Source organism: Chenopodium quinoa, unplaced genomic scaffold (genome assembly GCF_001683475.1).
Source record: "Chenopodium quinoa cultivar QQ74 unplaced genomic scaffold, ASM168347v1, whole genome shotgun sequence".
Taxonomy (NCBI): Eukaryota; Viridiplantae; Streptophyta; class Magnoliopsida; order Caryophyllales; family Amaranthaceae; genus Chenopodium; species Chenopodium quinoa.
Genome location: NW_018745477.1, coordinates 288,659 through 305,656, shown reverse-complemented (window position 1 = coordinate 305,656; position 16,998 = coordinate 288,659). Strand labels below are relative to the sequence as shown.

The 16,998-nt window shown below is 33.6% G+C and overlaps 1 protein-coding gene across 1 annotated transcript; it reads right to left on the bottom strand.

Annotated features, from left to right (window-relative positions):
- Window positions 1-13,389: 13,389 nt before the first annotated feature.
- Window positions 13,390-15,171, bottom strand: LOC110715168 (protein FAR1-RELATED SEQUENCE 5-like). Its single transcript, XM_021893735.1, has 2 exons — window positions 15,156-15,171; window positions 13,390-14,228 (listed from the first exon to the last, which is right to left on the bottom strand). The coding sequence occupies exons 1-2, from the start codon at window positions 15,169-15,171 to the stop codon at window positions 13,390-13,392; spliced, it is 855 nt and encodes a 284-aa protein (XP_021749427.1).
- Between the last annotated feature and the right edge of the window lie 1,827 nt (window positions 15,172-16,998).

Here is a 16,998-nt window from a genome sequence, read left to right as displayed (position 1 = left end):
TCAGATTTTATTTTCATGCCTCATAATATTTATCCAAATTTTTATATGGTTGGATAGATCTTTAAATTATCTTTCCAATGATATATTATAATATTAAATCTGAGTTATAACGAAAAAGATATGAATGAGACATGAAACTTTATCCAAAACTGATACCCTTCCACTATTTTGGCCATATCTTTTTATCTAAATAATATTATAATCTCATTTTAATTGGGTTAGAAAGTAGACTTTAAGAGATTTCCAACGACATATTATATGTCTGATTTGGACTTCCGGAACAAAAGATATGATAAAAACAAAAACGCGTTAGAAAAGGCTTGGCGCCTGACGCCAGGCATTGGCGCCTGGAACCAGGCCTGGCGCCTGGAACCAGGCCTGGCGCCTGGTGCTAGCCATTGGCGCCTGGAGCCAATGGCCAATGCCTGGCGCCAACTTCGATTTGCGTGCGTCAGACTCTGTTTTGTTAATTTTATTTTTTTGGCTGATTTTCTCTTTAAATAACGTATTAAAACTCCATTTTCGATAACTAGATTTCATCAATTCTTATTTCAATTCACCAACTCCCATCAAGATTTTCTTGATTATTCTCTCTCTCTTTTCTAAACTAGCCTTTTCTCAAATAAATAATTCCGCATTCACAAGATCTAGAAACACTTAGCCATATTCGAAGTTGTCTTCGCCCTAGACGTGAAAGGTTTAATTTCCGAGGGTTTGGTCCCAAATCTCTCTTTCAATTATTTAATTTAATTGCTTTGATTATTATTTTCCTTGAAGTTACTAACGTGTGTATTTTGGTATTAGAAAGAGGTACGAAGCATCAAATTAAGTACTTTAATTGATTAATTGATATTATGATGTAGAAATCATGTTTATATTGTTATTATGATATTCCTAGTATCATGTTTAGGGAAAAGGTTATAATATCAAATATATTAAATATTATTGCTATGATGCCTTTTATTCTCTTTCTAATATTTATGATTGTTAGTATCATGTTAGGGTTGAAGCTTTGATTTTTATTGTTTAGTGACATGCTAGGGTTTGTTATTAATCTTGTTAGTATCATGCTTAGGATCTTGCTATGTTTATTATGCTTTAATATTAACATGAACATGATTATGATTTTAATTGTTATAATTTATGATTATTATTATTATTATTATTATTATTATTATTATTATTATCATTATTATTATTATTATTATTATTTTGATAACGATTATAATTATTGTTATGGTTATTTATTATGTTGCTTGATACGTTATTGTTATTGCTTGATCACACCTTTATTGCATGTTTAAAGGAAATTGGTACTTGTAATCACGCTTAATAAGATAATTAATAATCTTGTTTAGAGTTAATGTGATTATAATTCAAGTGATCGCCAATAATAGTTTATTTGTGCATTAATATTCAACCAACATAGATTAAACAGGTTTAGGGTTAACCTATTGATTGCATGTTAATCAGAAAGCGCACATGAATACAATACGAATAAAGTAGAGGCCTATTATTAGGGCAGATTCAATCTCTTTTAGGTTGGATTTGTACCTTCATCCCCGAACCCTTATTTGGTTCTAGACCTTATGGATTTGACGATCTCTTGGATCGTTAAGGGGTGTAACCTTCATCCTATGAACGGTTTACAAGTTCCTATTAAAAAATTGTTGGCAACTCTTTTGCTCTATGTTCTTCCCTTTTGGACGCCATCGTACTTTAGTGTATGATTACAATGGGGTTCAAGCTAGTTGAATTTAAAGGCATGAAATTATTCCCAGATATCAGGTCTCTTATGTGCATGAGGAGCCACTATTTTTGGTGGATAGAAAATATATAACGATATAAGAGATCGGTTGTCATTTATACACGTATGTTATGTGCACAAGGGCCCACATATCTTACTTGAAAAAAAACTGGAAAAATATAAGAGACCCGTTATCCAATTAAATGGGTCTCTTACATTCCTTTATTTATTATTTTTTTAGTCAAACTCAATTTGGAATTCCTCTCATTAAAATTAACGAACTCCATAGCTTCTCTGAAGTTTCCCATAGGCCATACCTCATAGTCTCATACTTTCAGAAATGCTACTCTTCCTCCCTTCATCAACTCTTTTTTTTTTTTTTTTTCCTTTTTCTATCCTCTTATTTCTTAGATTTCATCTATTTTCTCCATTATTTTTTGTAAATTATTAAACAAAAAAGATGGAGGAATCACCTCTCCCTGAGCTTGCACTTTGTTAATGGCTTTACAGTGGGAAGATGATTGTCAACTTCAGGACCCTTTTCTTTCATTCGCTACTTTCTGCCGACGCGTATGGGTGGTGCTACTGGTTCGTATTTCTATTCCTTGTCGAATCCACGGTTGAGACCGCTGTGTTTTGACGAGAATAATTGGTGATATTTTTTTTTTTGAAATATTTTTACTTGCATTTAGAATTTGTATGAGTACCCATTTCCAATTCGATTCTCGTTTCATCTTAGTATTTATTTACTGTTCCTTGTTTATTTTTGTTCAATTTCTTATATAATCTGAACTTTAAAAAAATAAAATAAGACTCCTGTTTATATCTATTGTTTAGATTTTGTTTTTGATTTTGTACTCCAAATTATGCTTAGGCTTATTACATTTTGAATTTATCATGAATTTTTGTGCTAGGTTTGTTCTTCAGACTCCGGTTCGTGACAGTTGCAGTAATTGAAATGAGTTGGATGGAGATGTGACGAGGGGTGGAACTAGGTCGTTGAAACTAATCCTCCCTCGGTCAAATAAAATTTATAAACACTTAACAAACCTATATAAAAGTATAGAGGCAAGTCAAGGGTCGAACCCAAAGGAACAGTAATGTTCAAGCGCTCTTAATTATGCTCCTAAGCTAGGTCGAACTAGCTACCAAACAAAGAAACCAAACAAATAAAGCACTAGGAACAGGGATCAACAAGTAATCATGACAATTGTAACTCGGAAATACATGCAAGTCAATGGTTGTGAGGACTAATGACAAGCTAAATCAAAAGAGTCAACAAGCTATCTCCTAGAGGTCAAACTAGCGCCAACTCCGAGAGACTCTAACTAGGAGCATCACTAATCAGGCTCAATCGACAATTGTAAGTTACAAATCAATGGTCCGTATCAATGTAGACTCACAATGCAATCTAGCATAATTCTCAAGGCCTAATAAAATTACGCACATGTAAACTTCCATTAACCACTTTAATCTCAACAATTAATCAACACAATCCCCAAATTAAGTATAATCAATCAATCATCAAAGTTTCACCCATTTCCTAGCAAACAACTACTCAAACATCATCATCTAATCACAAACAACTAAAGAAAACCAGAATTAACAATATATGAAGAATAACTACACTAATAAAACATCAAACATCAAAATCAATCCAAACTAACAAGAATATTAGACAAAGAAACAAAATGCGATAGAGTTAGGAATGCTCATTGATAATAGAGAAGATCTTCAACACAATTGTCACCATTGAATCTTCAATGTCTCAATCACCATTAAAATTCCTCACTTCCTCTCTCCAAAATCTACTCCTAAGCTAACCCTGAAACTAGAGAGAGAAGCTCTCAACTAAGCTAAGAATATGATCAAAATCTAAAATGAAACTTGCTATAAAAACTTTCTTACCCCAAAATCGGGTTACAAAGATATATATAGGAGGCGCGAACAAAAACCGAGCAAGGAAGTACCTAGAGAGGCGCGGTCGCGCGAGTAGGGGTGGCGCGCCCGCGCGCACCTGGGGATAGGTGTTGTCCGCTTGCGCCCGTGGCCTGCGAGCCCGCACTAATCTAGGTTTCTTTGACTTTTTCACGGCTTCGTGCATTCACTAAGGTCTTCGAATGAACGCACAACATGATGATGATGAACACGAAGAGACGCAGTCCTAAAAGCACTTGATTGTGGGTTCAACACCCCATCTTCGTGAGAGCACGACTTGAAAGCGCAAGAGATAATTTTGGAGAATCCACTTCCTTGCATCTTGAGTTTTCCAATTGTCATGAGCTTGCTCCAAAATCATCTTTCACCTTAGTAAATCACCAATATCCAGACCCGGACCCTATACAATACCTAAAACCACGAAAATAGAACAAATCAAGGAGAAAAGAGTAGAAAAACCAACAAAAAGCACAAAAGCTAAAAAATGAGAGAGAAAAGGTAAAACTAAGAGCAAAAGCATAAAATTATGCATTTAATAAGAAGGAAAGCTATGAAAAGAAGGTGAAAACAACCCAAATGCTCATCAAATGGGTGCCATTTATTACACCCATCAAATACCCCCAAGCTTACCTTTTTCTCATCCTCGAGCAAAACAAAATCAAGGGAGAAATGATGAGTTTATTCAAACAAACAAAAGAAAAAGAGAAAAGACAAGAATATACACTAACTCACTTTCGTATGAATCACGGTCAATTTAAGCAACTGAAGACAAGCCATTTACCCCTAGATCGCCCTAGAGGACGAGTGATGCTTTCGTAAAGATTTCCTAAGAGATTAACCTATAACTCTCGTAATAATACAAACAAGGCAAAGCATGAAGAAGAAACCGAAATACAAGAAAAGCAAACAAATGTTCACAAAAGGACTTTTCCTAATGTACAAGCATAAATGAATTCAAATCTTTCTAAACAAGTAAAGGAATGCACGTTCTAAGATATCTAAGGTTGATTGAAACATAGGATATGCTAAGCATAAACTAAATAAACTCAATTCACTTTCATCTCAAAACATCTTAGCATATTCTCCCAATTAGTTTTAAATATACTTTTAGTGAGCGTTTCTATAGTTCCTTGAAGGAACTGGAAAAACAAGTAGATTAGAGGTTTCTCGACATCTTGACTTTGCATCCCCTTTCCTTAGGCTTTAACTCATAATGCCCTCCCCCGATATGTGACTCAACCTCTAGGTCGAAAGGTATTTCCCAATGGTTGTAACGTAAAGGCAAAAGGTTGAGATTAGGCTAAAATTTTAAAAATTTGGTGGTATCCCTAATAGTGAAGCAAAGAACGTGCCTTTTCTTAGAATCACAATCAATTAGTCACCAAACAAAAACAAACTAACACCCCAAGCTTATTGCAAGCTATACTCACAAACATATATATAAAAAGCGTAAACGCTTCTTCCCCAAGCTTAAATGAAGCATTGTCCTCAATGCTTAGAAAGGGAGAATAATTCACATCAAAATATTTTTGAATTTTCTCATTTCACCTTTTTTTTTCTTTTAATGCATATATTCAAAGCAATTGTCCTCGACTCTTTTTACTCTTGACGTCTTTTTCAAATTTGCATTTATTATGACCTTGCCTTTTTTTTAACTTTGGACGGATTTTTCCATCATTCATTTGCCATTATTCACAAAATATACACAAAACACAAGCTTGCTTACAAAAAGAACTAATATCCAAACTCATATACCACAAATTCTAAGAACATGATCATTTGCTTCACAAAAACAAAAAATGGAACAAAAATAAATAAAAGGCTCAAAGTTCTAAATATGTGGCTTGAAAAGAAGGGAAAAGGCTCAAATGGTTAGCAATAAGGCAAATGTAAACCCAATGAACTAATATAAAGAAGATTAAACCTAGATAAAGAAAAATTATCACCCCGAAAAGATGTCTTTTTCCTCCCTAGATGGTTCGGTCTCGTGTTTGAGAATTATGAGTCAAGATTCAAGATTAAGTCTGCAATAGTCAAGGATCTATGTCGCTTATGCACGCAATTGTAGAAGGCTTGAAAATCACAAAACCTCGCAAGGTTGTAGCAAAAACTCACTAAAAGCTTCAAATTCACCAAAAGGAAGCAATTGCAAATTTTCAAAAACAAACAGAATCCGGTTTCAAGGTCCCAATAGTTCTAAACGACTAACATAACATACTCTATCCTAGAATCAACCAAACATACTCTCAAACCGTGCACACCGTTACCATTTAAGAAGAAAAGCATTCAACTACACAAGTCCAAAAGTATTATGTCCAAAGCAAGAACAAAACAAAGATACATTGCAAATATGCCTTGATAGAAACAAAAATATTTTTGGAGTTTTTCAAAATATAGAACATAGAAATGCATATACAAATGTGCATGGCATATATGAATACACATCCCACCAAATATGATAGAACACACTCCCCCAAGCTTGAATGAGACAATACATTCAAACATATATCAAATAACCCGTGGGAGGGGAAAACAAGGAGATCAATCCAACAAACCAACATATATCCAACAAACCATCATCCACTTGAGAAAGAGCAAGGAAAGATATTGCAGGATATTAGGTGGGTGTAAATACCCTTAAATGACCCAAATAAACTTTTCAAAGCTAATTTCCCCAAGAATTGAACCTTGCCTTCCATATGCTAGCAAAAACAGGAGATAAACTTCCCTAATTCTTAATCCAAATTGAAGCACCAAAGTATATCAAGTCATGTACCTAACAAAAGGCACAGAAACATTTCCATGAGAGAAAATCTATTCTAAAAATAAAAGAAAATGAAAGCAATAAAACACGGGTTACTTCCCGAGAAGGGCTTGCTTAAGGTCCAAGCTTGACCGCTCTAGTAAAATAGTATTGCAACGATCGCAAGAGCTTGTAAAATGCACTACTACACATCTCATAAGAAATTAAGCGTGCACATGACAAAAATAAGGCATGCAACAAGCTTAGTGAACTCCTATGAGGAGAGAGATGCCCAGACAAAGAAGAAGAATCAAAAGAAAATTCAACAAAATAAGAAAAGGAAAAAGAAGAAGAAGGCAAACTCTCCTCAGAATATAGGTTAAGGTTTTATGTTTTAGCTGGATTATGAGTATAGTAGGCATATCTGCATTGTGTTTGTGCATCTGTGTTTGATTAACATGCATATGTGCATTGCTTATTGTGTTTGAGTAATAGACATATGTGTCATTTATATGCTTTGACAATGTTCACTTTATGATGTTAAAAGGGTGACTTTATGCTGTTAAAAGGGTCACTGTATGTTGTTACATGAGTAACTTTTTCAGTTAAAAGGGTTACTTGTTGTGTTTAAAAGGGTCACTTTATGCTGTTAAAAGGGTCACTTTATGCATATAAAAGGGTCACTTTTTGCTGATAAAAGGGTCACTTTATGTTGTTAAAAGGTTCTCTTTGTTTTGTTAAAAGGGTCACTTTATATTGTTAAAAGGGTCACTTTGATGATGCAGGCGGGTGGTGTATGCTTTCAAGCTAAGCCAATGCTTTTTATACTCACCTTATTTGTTATCTTTGGATGTTTGGGTTTATTACCCAATTTTGGTTGTAGCTTCGGTTTCCTCTCCCTTTGTTAGTTAGAGGTTCCGTAGTTGTCGTCTTTGTATTGCCTTCGGGCTTTGGTTTTGTTGCTTCTTTGGCCCAAAGGGCATGTACTAAACTTTCATTTCTTGTAGTTGCTACTTTTATGGGTAGTAACTCTTTACTTTTGGTAATAAAATTCTTTATTTATCAAAAAAAAGGGTCACTTTGTGCTGTTAAAAGGGTCACTTTGTGATGTTAAAAGGGTCACTTTATGCATTTAAAAGGGTCATTTATGCACATTATTCTAAATTTTTCCATGAGTAATTTCTGAATTTGTAATTTTTGTTATTTCTCTGTAATAATTAAATACAGGTGGTTCAATAGGTGGTTGTCGTTACAAAATGCCTACAAAAGGAAAAGGAAAGCCTAAAGACCCTGCTAAGGCTAAACCAGTACCAAAAAAGACCCAGATAGATCCTGAGAAGAGCAAAACAATGCCTAAAAAGGCTGTGACAATTCCTGAGAAGGGCTTAATTATTTCTAAGAATGACAAACCAGAGTTTGAGAAGGCCAAAATAGTTTCTAAGAAGGCCAAAATTGTACCTAAGAAAGCTAAAACAGTGGAAGATTCTTATCATGAAATGCTTTCTGATTCTGATTCTGATTCTGAATCTTTTGTGTAAGTATACATAGTTTTTTTTTTTACATTTTTTAATTATATTTTGTTTTTAGTTTATATTGTTTCAGTTACATTTTTTTATTTAGGGAGCAAAGAAGCTTGATTGCAAGGTGTAGACCTTATTCATTGGAAATTTTGTCGCAGAACTTTAGTCCTGAGCAAAAATAGGTTGTTGTAGAAATTGGTTTTGGAGGTTTATTACATCTTAAATTGAAAACCCTTAATCGTCAAATGCTACCTTGGCTTGTTGAAAACTTTAATGGTGGTAGCTGCATGGTTACCATCGCTACTGGTAAAGAATTTGTTGTTACTAGAAATGATATATACGATGTGTTTTGCTTGCCTTTGAGTGATATTTGCGTTCCTGAACTTAATAAAAATTCTAAAGATGAAAGTGTAGATCAACGTATCATTCAGGCATGGAGATCTGATTATGGTCTTTCTGGTAAGCAACCTCTTCATTTTTCAAAATTGGAGTCTCAGTTGATTTGGTTGATGGAGGGGAAGAATTTAAGAGGTGTTTTGTTCTTCAAGCTATGTCTAGTTTTTTAGCTCCTACTACTAATAGGACTATTTCATTAAAGTTGTTGAAAGCTGTTGAAAAAGTTGATGAAATTAAAACTTTCGATTGGTGTTCATATGCTTTGAAAAAGTTAAAGAAGGATGTTCAGAAGTATAAGGATGATGAAACTGCTCAAAATGTAAATGGTTGTTTGCTGGCTTTGCAAATTATGTATTTTCATCGTCAAAATTTTCAAGGTGAAAAGGAAAGTAGTACTCTTCCTTTGATTCAATATTAGACGGATGTAAAGATTAAGAAGCGGATTAAGTTAGAGATCAAAGCTGGTGGTTATGGGCAGGGACTGTTGGATACTTTTACATATCCTGTGTCACAGCTTAATTTTAGGGAAACTGTTTTTAAGCCAGCTCCTACTTTGGGTTATGATAAGGGTGCTTCTACAAGTGGTACCACTGGCCGCATTGTTGCATTTGAGCTTCCAGAAGGTATTATGACTGATGAAGAAATTAAAGAAATTTCAACTGATGTAAGTGTTCTGTTTTCTTATATGTTTAGTTATTATTGCTTTATGGCACAAAAGTTACCATTTTTGTGTATAAAAGTTACCCTTTTTTTGCACCAAAGTTACCCTTTATATGCATTAAAGTAATCCTAAATATTAAGTTAAAAGGTTTACTTCATTCGTATAAAAGGGTAACTTTTTGCATTTAAAAGGGTCACTTTATGCATTTAAAAGGGTCACTTTTAGCATATATTTTGAAGTTTTACTTATTTTATTATTTTTATTTGTAACATTTATTTTTTTTTCTTTTGTTCATATGTTTGTAGGTTGTTCATGAAATGTTTCTTTTGTTTAAAAGAAATATGGATGTTTTATTATTTGTTCAGTCAACTGGTTTTCAAACCTTAAATGATCTGATTACTTCTCGCAGAAGTGTTTCATTATCTTCTGATGATTCTGTTTTAGTTTCTCAAACTGAACAGCTACTCTCTAATCCTCATTATCTGAAGATTTTAGATGGTTTAATTGATGAGTGTAATAAAATGAAGTCTGTACATGATTTGTTTCGCGGTTTTTACGAACCTACAGAAGGTAACAAAGATGTTGTTCCTTAAAAAGAACCTGCACAAGGTTTCAATGAAAATATTCCGAAGGATGATGACAATGGTCATGGAAAAATAGTTAATGAAGGTCTTAATGGTTGTGGACCTTCTGCTATCATTCCTGGTCCTACTGAAAATATTCCGTCGGGCATATTGATCAAAATGAACCTGCTCGACATATCTTCAGAGCAAATAAATCTCTATGCTCTCTAGACTGTGGACCAGTAGGTGTGCAGGTACCTTTTGTAACTCTATTTTTGAAGAGCAATGCTCGGATTTTCAGGAATTTGCCTCAGTTACATTTGGAAATTCACGATTATTGTTTGCTGAAGGATGTTTCAATGAATAGGAAGTTAAGTGTCATTTTTTATGATAATTATTTTTTTATCTGTTTTTTTTCTTATATTTTATTTTTGTTTTTTTTAATGCTGAACTTATTTTTTATTGTTTAAGTGAGAGCCTTGTTACTTTTGGAATGAACTTTTTAATTCCAAGAGAAGACATGGTGTCCCTTGTTGCTCCACTCAGGATTCGATGGTGCATTATTGATTGCTACTGTATGTATTTGAATGAGAAAGCATGTTTTGAGGCTACTGGTCCTCAAAAATTCTTCTTTGGTGTCAGGCAGAGTGTAAGTTATTTCATTCTTTTTTTATATATTTTAACACATTTACTTTATATATATATATTATTGAGATCTTATACTTTAATAGTTTGCATTCTTGCATGTTTGTGACAATATTGGCAAAGGTAACATTTCTAGTGCTGTTAAGGATTTGCACGATCTATGGGAAGGTTGGGTTAGCTATGAGAATCCAGAATGTGATATAATGGATGCTGATCTGGTATATTTATGCTAAACTTAATGTAATAAATTTTAAAGAGTTCTGTTTATGATATGCTCTGTCTAAATCTCTTTTAACTTTGTTGTTTTAGATCTATTTTCCTATTCTTATTGAGAATCACTACATTTTGTATGTTATTGATCATACAAAAGAGTTGGTATATTATCTTGACAACGTTATCTGGAGTGATTCTGCTCTTGTTTATACAAAAGAATTATGTTCAAACATGGTATGTTTGTGTTTGTGTTTTTGTTATGTTTCTGTTGATTCATTGTTTCCATTTTAACTTTTTTGATTTTAATGTATTCTAAACTTTTATATTTTATGTCAGTGTGTTCAAATGGGTGCTTTTCTTGGCAAAAGAAATCATCCAAATAGTTCTCTTCTACCTTCTCATGGTTTTGAAGTTGTTGAGTTGGAATGGAGAAAAGAAAAAGTTGACAATTTGGACTGTGGGGTCTTTGTCATGTATCACATGCTCCATTTTGTTGGTGAATCGTTCAAATTAAATGAACTCAAAAAAGTAATTATCTATATAGTTTATGTAGTTTTTTCCTTTCTAATGCTTTTATTAATTACATATTGATAATTTTTTTTTCCTGTTGTGAGATTATTGGAAGGAAATTTTTACGAGGAGAGATCTGTACCACACTGGTGCTGTGTGATTTGAATGAATCTAGGAATGATGTGTTGTCAGAATTACCCAAGTTCAACGAGAAGAAGAAAGATCCTGCTTATGTCAATGTAGTTGAAGAAAGATTAAAGGATGCAATTGCTGAGAAGAAGAAGAGAGAAACAGAAGAAAGAAAAATGGCAGCAGAAGCAGCAGCAAAGGCAGAGGCAGAAGAGGAAAAGACCAAAGGAAAAAGGGCAAAAAAGCAGGCAAAAAAGTATACTCCTTCTAAATAGTGAAATAATTGATAGTTATTAGCTGATTAGGTTTATTTTTATGTTTTTTATGGGGTAACTTTTATGCAGAAAAGGGTAACTTTTATTTATAGAAAGGGTAACTTTAAAGCAAGAAAAAGGTAGATTTTATTTTTAGAAAGGGTAACTTTAGCTATGAAAAGGGTCACTTTTATGTAGAAAAAGGATCACTTCTATTCATGAAAAGGTTCACTTTTATGTAAATGGTTTAGTATGTGAAAAGGGTCACTTTTTGCTTAAAAAAGTTTCTTTTTTTTTGTTAATAGGGGTCACTCTTAATTTAAACGTTTAACTAAATAAAGATATGCTAATAATAGTGTCAATCACATATTCATTAAACTAGTCACATAGTAAAAAAAAATATATAGTTTTAGAATACAAATTACACTAAATTTTGAAAAAAAAAATGATCTAAAAAAGTTCCTAAAAGAGTCTCAAATTAGGTGTTTTAGATCCAAATTCTGAATGTGGAGGTGGCAGTGCTGATTTTCTTTTTCTCTTGCTTTTTGCAAGACCTCCTTTTTCTCTCTTGCTTCTTCCTTTTGTTACAACCCTTTGTGGATCAAGTAGTGTTGGTACACTTGTGCTTGTACTCGATGCTGAAGAAACATCATCATTGCTGTGATTGCTGTCTGCCACATCAGGAATATTAGAATCAGCTTCTGCACTCTCTCTCTGGGCAGCACTAGCAAGTAAGTCTTCCACCATTTTAAGACTGTTTCTGAAACTTTCTTCCATAAATTCTCTTGTTTCTTCATTTTCTCGACTCTTTAAGATTAGATTGTAGTACCTTATCATTGTTTGTCTCCATGGAATATATTGATGTGTAGGATCCTAATTCTTCAACCTATCTCATGCCTTTGTTTTTGCAAACTTAGTCCATCTTTTTTGGAACATACTTGTCTGGTATTCTTGTTACTGAATGCAAGTGTAGAATTCTGATGCAATGATAACATAACCATCCAGATGCTTCAAAATTTTTGCAAGTACACCATACATTCTGGCCATCATGTATATAGTTTACTTGATGTGCAGACCATGGCTTGTCTTCCAGGGCTACCTGATAAAGTAGACATTCTTCATTTCTTCCTATCATTTGAACAGTTATTGCCATAGAATATCCAAACTCCTCTTCAAAATCTCTAAAGAGTGACAAAGTGAAAACCTGTTCACCAAAATCATTCAGCTACATTTAAATTGCTATAATTTATGTGTAATTTATGTACTTATCAGTTAACTTTTTACCTGTGCAGCATGTTTTAGCATTCCAGACAGTGGCAATGAAGTGAATGCTATTGACTTGCTACAGGTAAACTCATCATATTTCTCTGTGCTTCTCCAACGATTGATTGTTTTTTTAAATATGGTATAAAATTCTATCAAGGTAGTTGCTTTACTTGCTCTGAATCCTATTGCATGATTAGTGCTTTGACTCCTTTATGACGATAAGAATCCTGCTGAAAAGAAATCTCTACTAAGGGCAGGAAACCATTTCTCTTTCAACTCGTACACTCTTTGGTACTAACAGTGTGCTGTCAACTCATATTTCTGCATCATTGCTTGCCATTTTGCTTCAAATTCTTGTTCTGTCACACACATCTTTAAACACTGGTTGAATGCATACTTGAATTCTTTGTATTTTTTAAGAGCTCCAAATCTGGTTATAGCATTTTGTTCCAAATGCCAGATACAAAGTCTATGCCTTGTATTAGGAAGCACCTACATTGAAAATAAAGGGGTCACTTTATGCTGTTAAAAGGGTCACTTTATGCTGTTTAAAGGGTAACTTTATGCAGTTAAAAGGGTAACTTTATGGGAAAAAGGAAAACGTTATTGTCAGAGTTTAAAATCTGTAAAATGTAAATATAAATCTTTTACCTGCTCAATTGCATTTGCCATTGCTTGGTCCTGATAAGTGAATATTGAAGTTGGTTTTTTATTCTCCATAGCTTTCAAGAATGTTTCTAGTAGCCACACGAATGAATCTATTTTTTCATCCCCAATAAAAGCACATGCAAACATACAATTATGCTAGTGATTATTTATTCCAAAAAATGGAGCACATATAAGATTATATCTGTTGGTTTTGTATGTTGTATCAAAGACAAGCACATCTCCATATATCCTATAGTCTTCTAGCATCATTGAATCTCTCCAAAAGATATTGGAAATTCTTCCTTCCTTGTCAAACTTCACTCTAAAAAAGAAGTTTGGATCCTTTGATTGTTCCTGATTTAAGATGTTCACTAAAGTTTGAGCATCTCCAGCCTCAATTTGTTCCATTCTTAACCTTGAGCAAAAATTCAGGTGATCTACAACACTATGACCTATATTATGTTCTCCTCCATCCTCTGTAGCCATGTAATTGTAAGTGTCCATTGTAGTTACATCTGAAGATTTCATTGTTTTAATTGCTTCAGCTTTTTCTTCTGTCAATTTTCTTTCAGAACGATGCAAATAATGCCACTGTGACCTTGTTAGCTCATGGTTATGCTGAATAACATGAGCCACTACCTCAAACTTTCCTTCTTTATTCACTTTTGCTCTTATGCATGCCTTGCAATTCGATCTTGTAATGGCTACTTGTCTTGGCTTTCTTGTTTTCACATTCACATCCTCTTCATTAACCATTTCAACTAACTTTGTTTTCTTGTAACCTGAATTTCTCTTTCCTTCAGCAGAACACACATAATTTTTCTCACTTACTATTTTTGTGTGTGTCTGGTATCTAGTTGTATATTTTCGTATTGAAAACTCCAGTATAGCAGCATGTTTTTCATACAATTCCAAAATTTCTTCAAAAGTTTCTCTTACCACACCAAAAAATGAACCTCTAAGATATAAACCAGAAGCATGGATTGGATTTGTATCTGTTATTTAATACAGATATATCAGATTATAATCAGAGGCAGCATGTCATTCAATTTATAGGAAACAAAATGGTAACATTTGTTCGAAAATAGGGTCACTTTTATGCATGAAAAGGGTAACATTAAGGCATACAAAGGGTTACTTTTTGCATACAATCTGAATTTTCTGCATACAATCTTAGGGTAACATTTGTGCATAAATAGGTTTACTTTTATGCATGAAAAGGGTAACTTTAAGGCATACAAAGGGTTACTTTTCTGCATACAATCTTAGGGTAACATTTGTGCATAAATAGGGTCACTTTTATGCATGAAAAGGGTAACTTTAAGGCATACAAAGGGTTACTTTTTGCATACAATCTGAAATGTTTATAGAAATTACCTTCAGTTGCATTTGATTTGGCTGTTTTTCTGAATTTGAATCAATTGATTTGCCATGAACCACTTGATTTTATGCATTCTCAATTGCTTCTTATGCATTCTCAATTACTTCTTCTGCATCGTTAATTACTTCTTCTGCATCGTCTACATTGTTTGGATTGTTGAATATTGGTACGAATTCATCTCCAAAACTCTTAGTTTCTTCTTCTTCTTCTTCTTCTATAATCGATCGATTTAAATCGATTTCAAATGCAGTTTCAATTTGCCTCTATTTTTGCTACAATTTGTGGTATCGAAAGTCGAATTTTCCATTGACGATCGAATTCTCCAATTTTTGCGTTTTCTCACTTTCTCTCTTCTCAACTGATGATCGAATTCCGCAATTTGTAAGTTTTCTCACTTTCTCTACCTTAATTGATGATCGAAATTTTTAATTTGTGCGTTTTTTCACCTTTTTTCTTCTTAATTGATGATCGATTTTTACAATTTTTGCGTTTTCTCACTTTCTCTCTCCTCAGCTGATGATCAAGGGCTGCGTTTTCTCACTTTCTCTTTCCTCCATTGTTGTTCTGCGTTTTTTTTTTTATTTTTTTTATTTTGAGGTATTAAATTTCGCGATTTTACATTTTTTTTTTTAAAAAAAAAAACCTTGTAAATGAGTGTCACCTGCAAACAGTCCGATGTACAGTAAAAATATTGTACACCGGGTGCATGCAAAATGGATTGTTTAAGATTTTGAATCAAATGTTGAATTATTCATCATAAATTTTTCTCCTTAATATTGAAAAAATTCGTGCTTGTTACAAGACCTAAATTAGTTATCACATGATTTTTTTTACCACACCGTGTGGCCTGCTGCCAAGTCAGTAAAAATAACGGATTACGCGCACATAACGGGGTTACTATTCACTCACATAACAGGGTTACAGGTTTTGTCAGGGTTACTTGTATTTTTTTTTCATCCTCACGCAACCATAGCCTTCTTCCTCCACGTACATGCATGATCCAGACGAACTGACGAAACCTACTTGTATTTTTTTTTTCATGACTTATATTTTTTTTTCAGGGGTTACTTGTATTTTTTTTTCCAGGAGTTTCTTGTATGGATTACTTATTCACGGGTTACTTGTATTTTTTTCAGGGTTTACTTGTATATTTTTTTCAGGGTTTACTTGTATGGATTACTTATTCAGGGGTTACTTGTATTTTTTTTTCAAGTGTTACTTGTATTTTTTTTCAAGGGTTACTTGTATGTTTTTTTCAAGATTTACTTGTATTTTTTTAGGGGTTACTTGTATTATTTTTTTTCAGGGGTTACTTGTATTTTTTTTTTCAAGAGTTACTTGTATTTTTTTTCAGGGGTTTACTTGCATTTTTTTTTCAAGATTTACTTGTATATTTTTTTTCAGGGTTACATGTATTATTTTTTTCAGGGGTTACTTGTATGGGTTAATTCAAGGGTTACTTATATGAGTTACTTATTCAAGGGTTACTTGTATGAGTTACTTATTTAGGGGTTACTTATATGAGTTAATTTAAAGGTTACTTGTATGAATTACTTATTCAAGGGTTACTTGTTACTTATTCAACGGTTGCTTGTAAGCCCAATACCAAACCAGTAACACCCTAGAAGTAACCCTTGAGCAAAACTAGTAACACCCTACAAGTAATCCTTAACCAAACCAGTAACACCCTATAAGTAACCCTTGAGCAAAACTAGTAACACCCTACAAGTAACCCTTTACAAAACCAGTAACACCTTACAAGTAACCCTTGACAAAAGCAATAGCACCCTACAAGTAATCCCTGACCAAACCAGCAACACCCTGACCAAACCAGTAACACCCTACATGTAACACCTGATCGAACCAGTAATACCTACAAGTACCCCTTACCAAACTAGTAACACCCTAAAATTTTTGACGTAGAATGTTCGATCTAAGATTTCACAAAGAAAACGAGCTCACATTTCTTTGGTTCTCAACGATTTCACTACTTCAAATGTTCACTAGTGGAAAAAAGGCCATCCGTAACAGGCAAAAAGGGCCCATCCGTAACGGGCAGCGTCCATTACGTATACGGCCGTTACGGATGGCCATTATTATTCTTAACGGGCACTGTTCGTTACGAATAACTACTTATTCGTAACGGGCACTTACAATGCCCGTTACGAATAAGTAGTTATTCGTAACGGGCGTTTCAGGGTACGAATAACCCATTATTCGTAACGGACATTTTAAGTGTCCGTTACGAATAACCCATTATTCGTAACGGACATTTTAAGTGTCCGTTACGAATAACCCATTAATCGTAACGGGCACTTGAAACGTTCGTTACAAATAACTACTTATTTGTAACGGACATTGTAATTGCCCGTTACGAATAACTA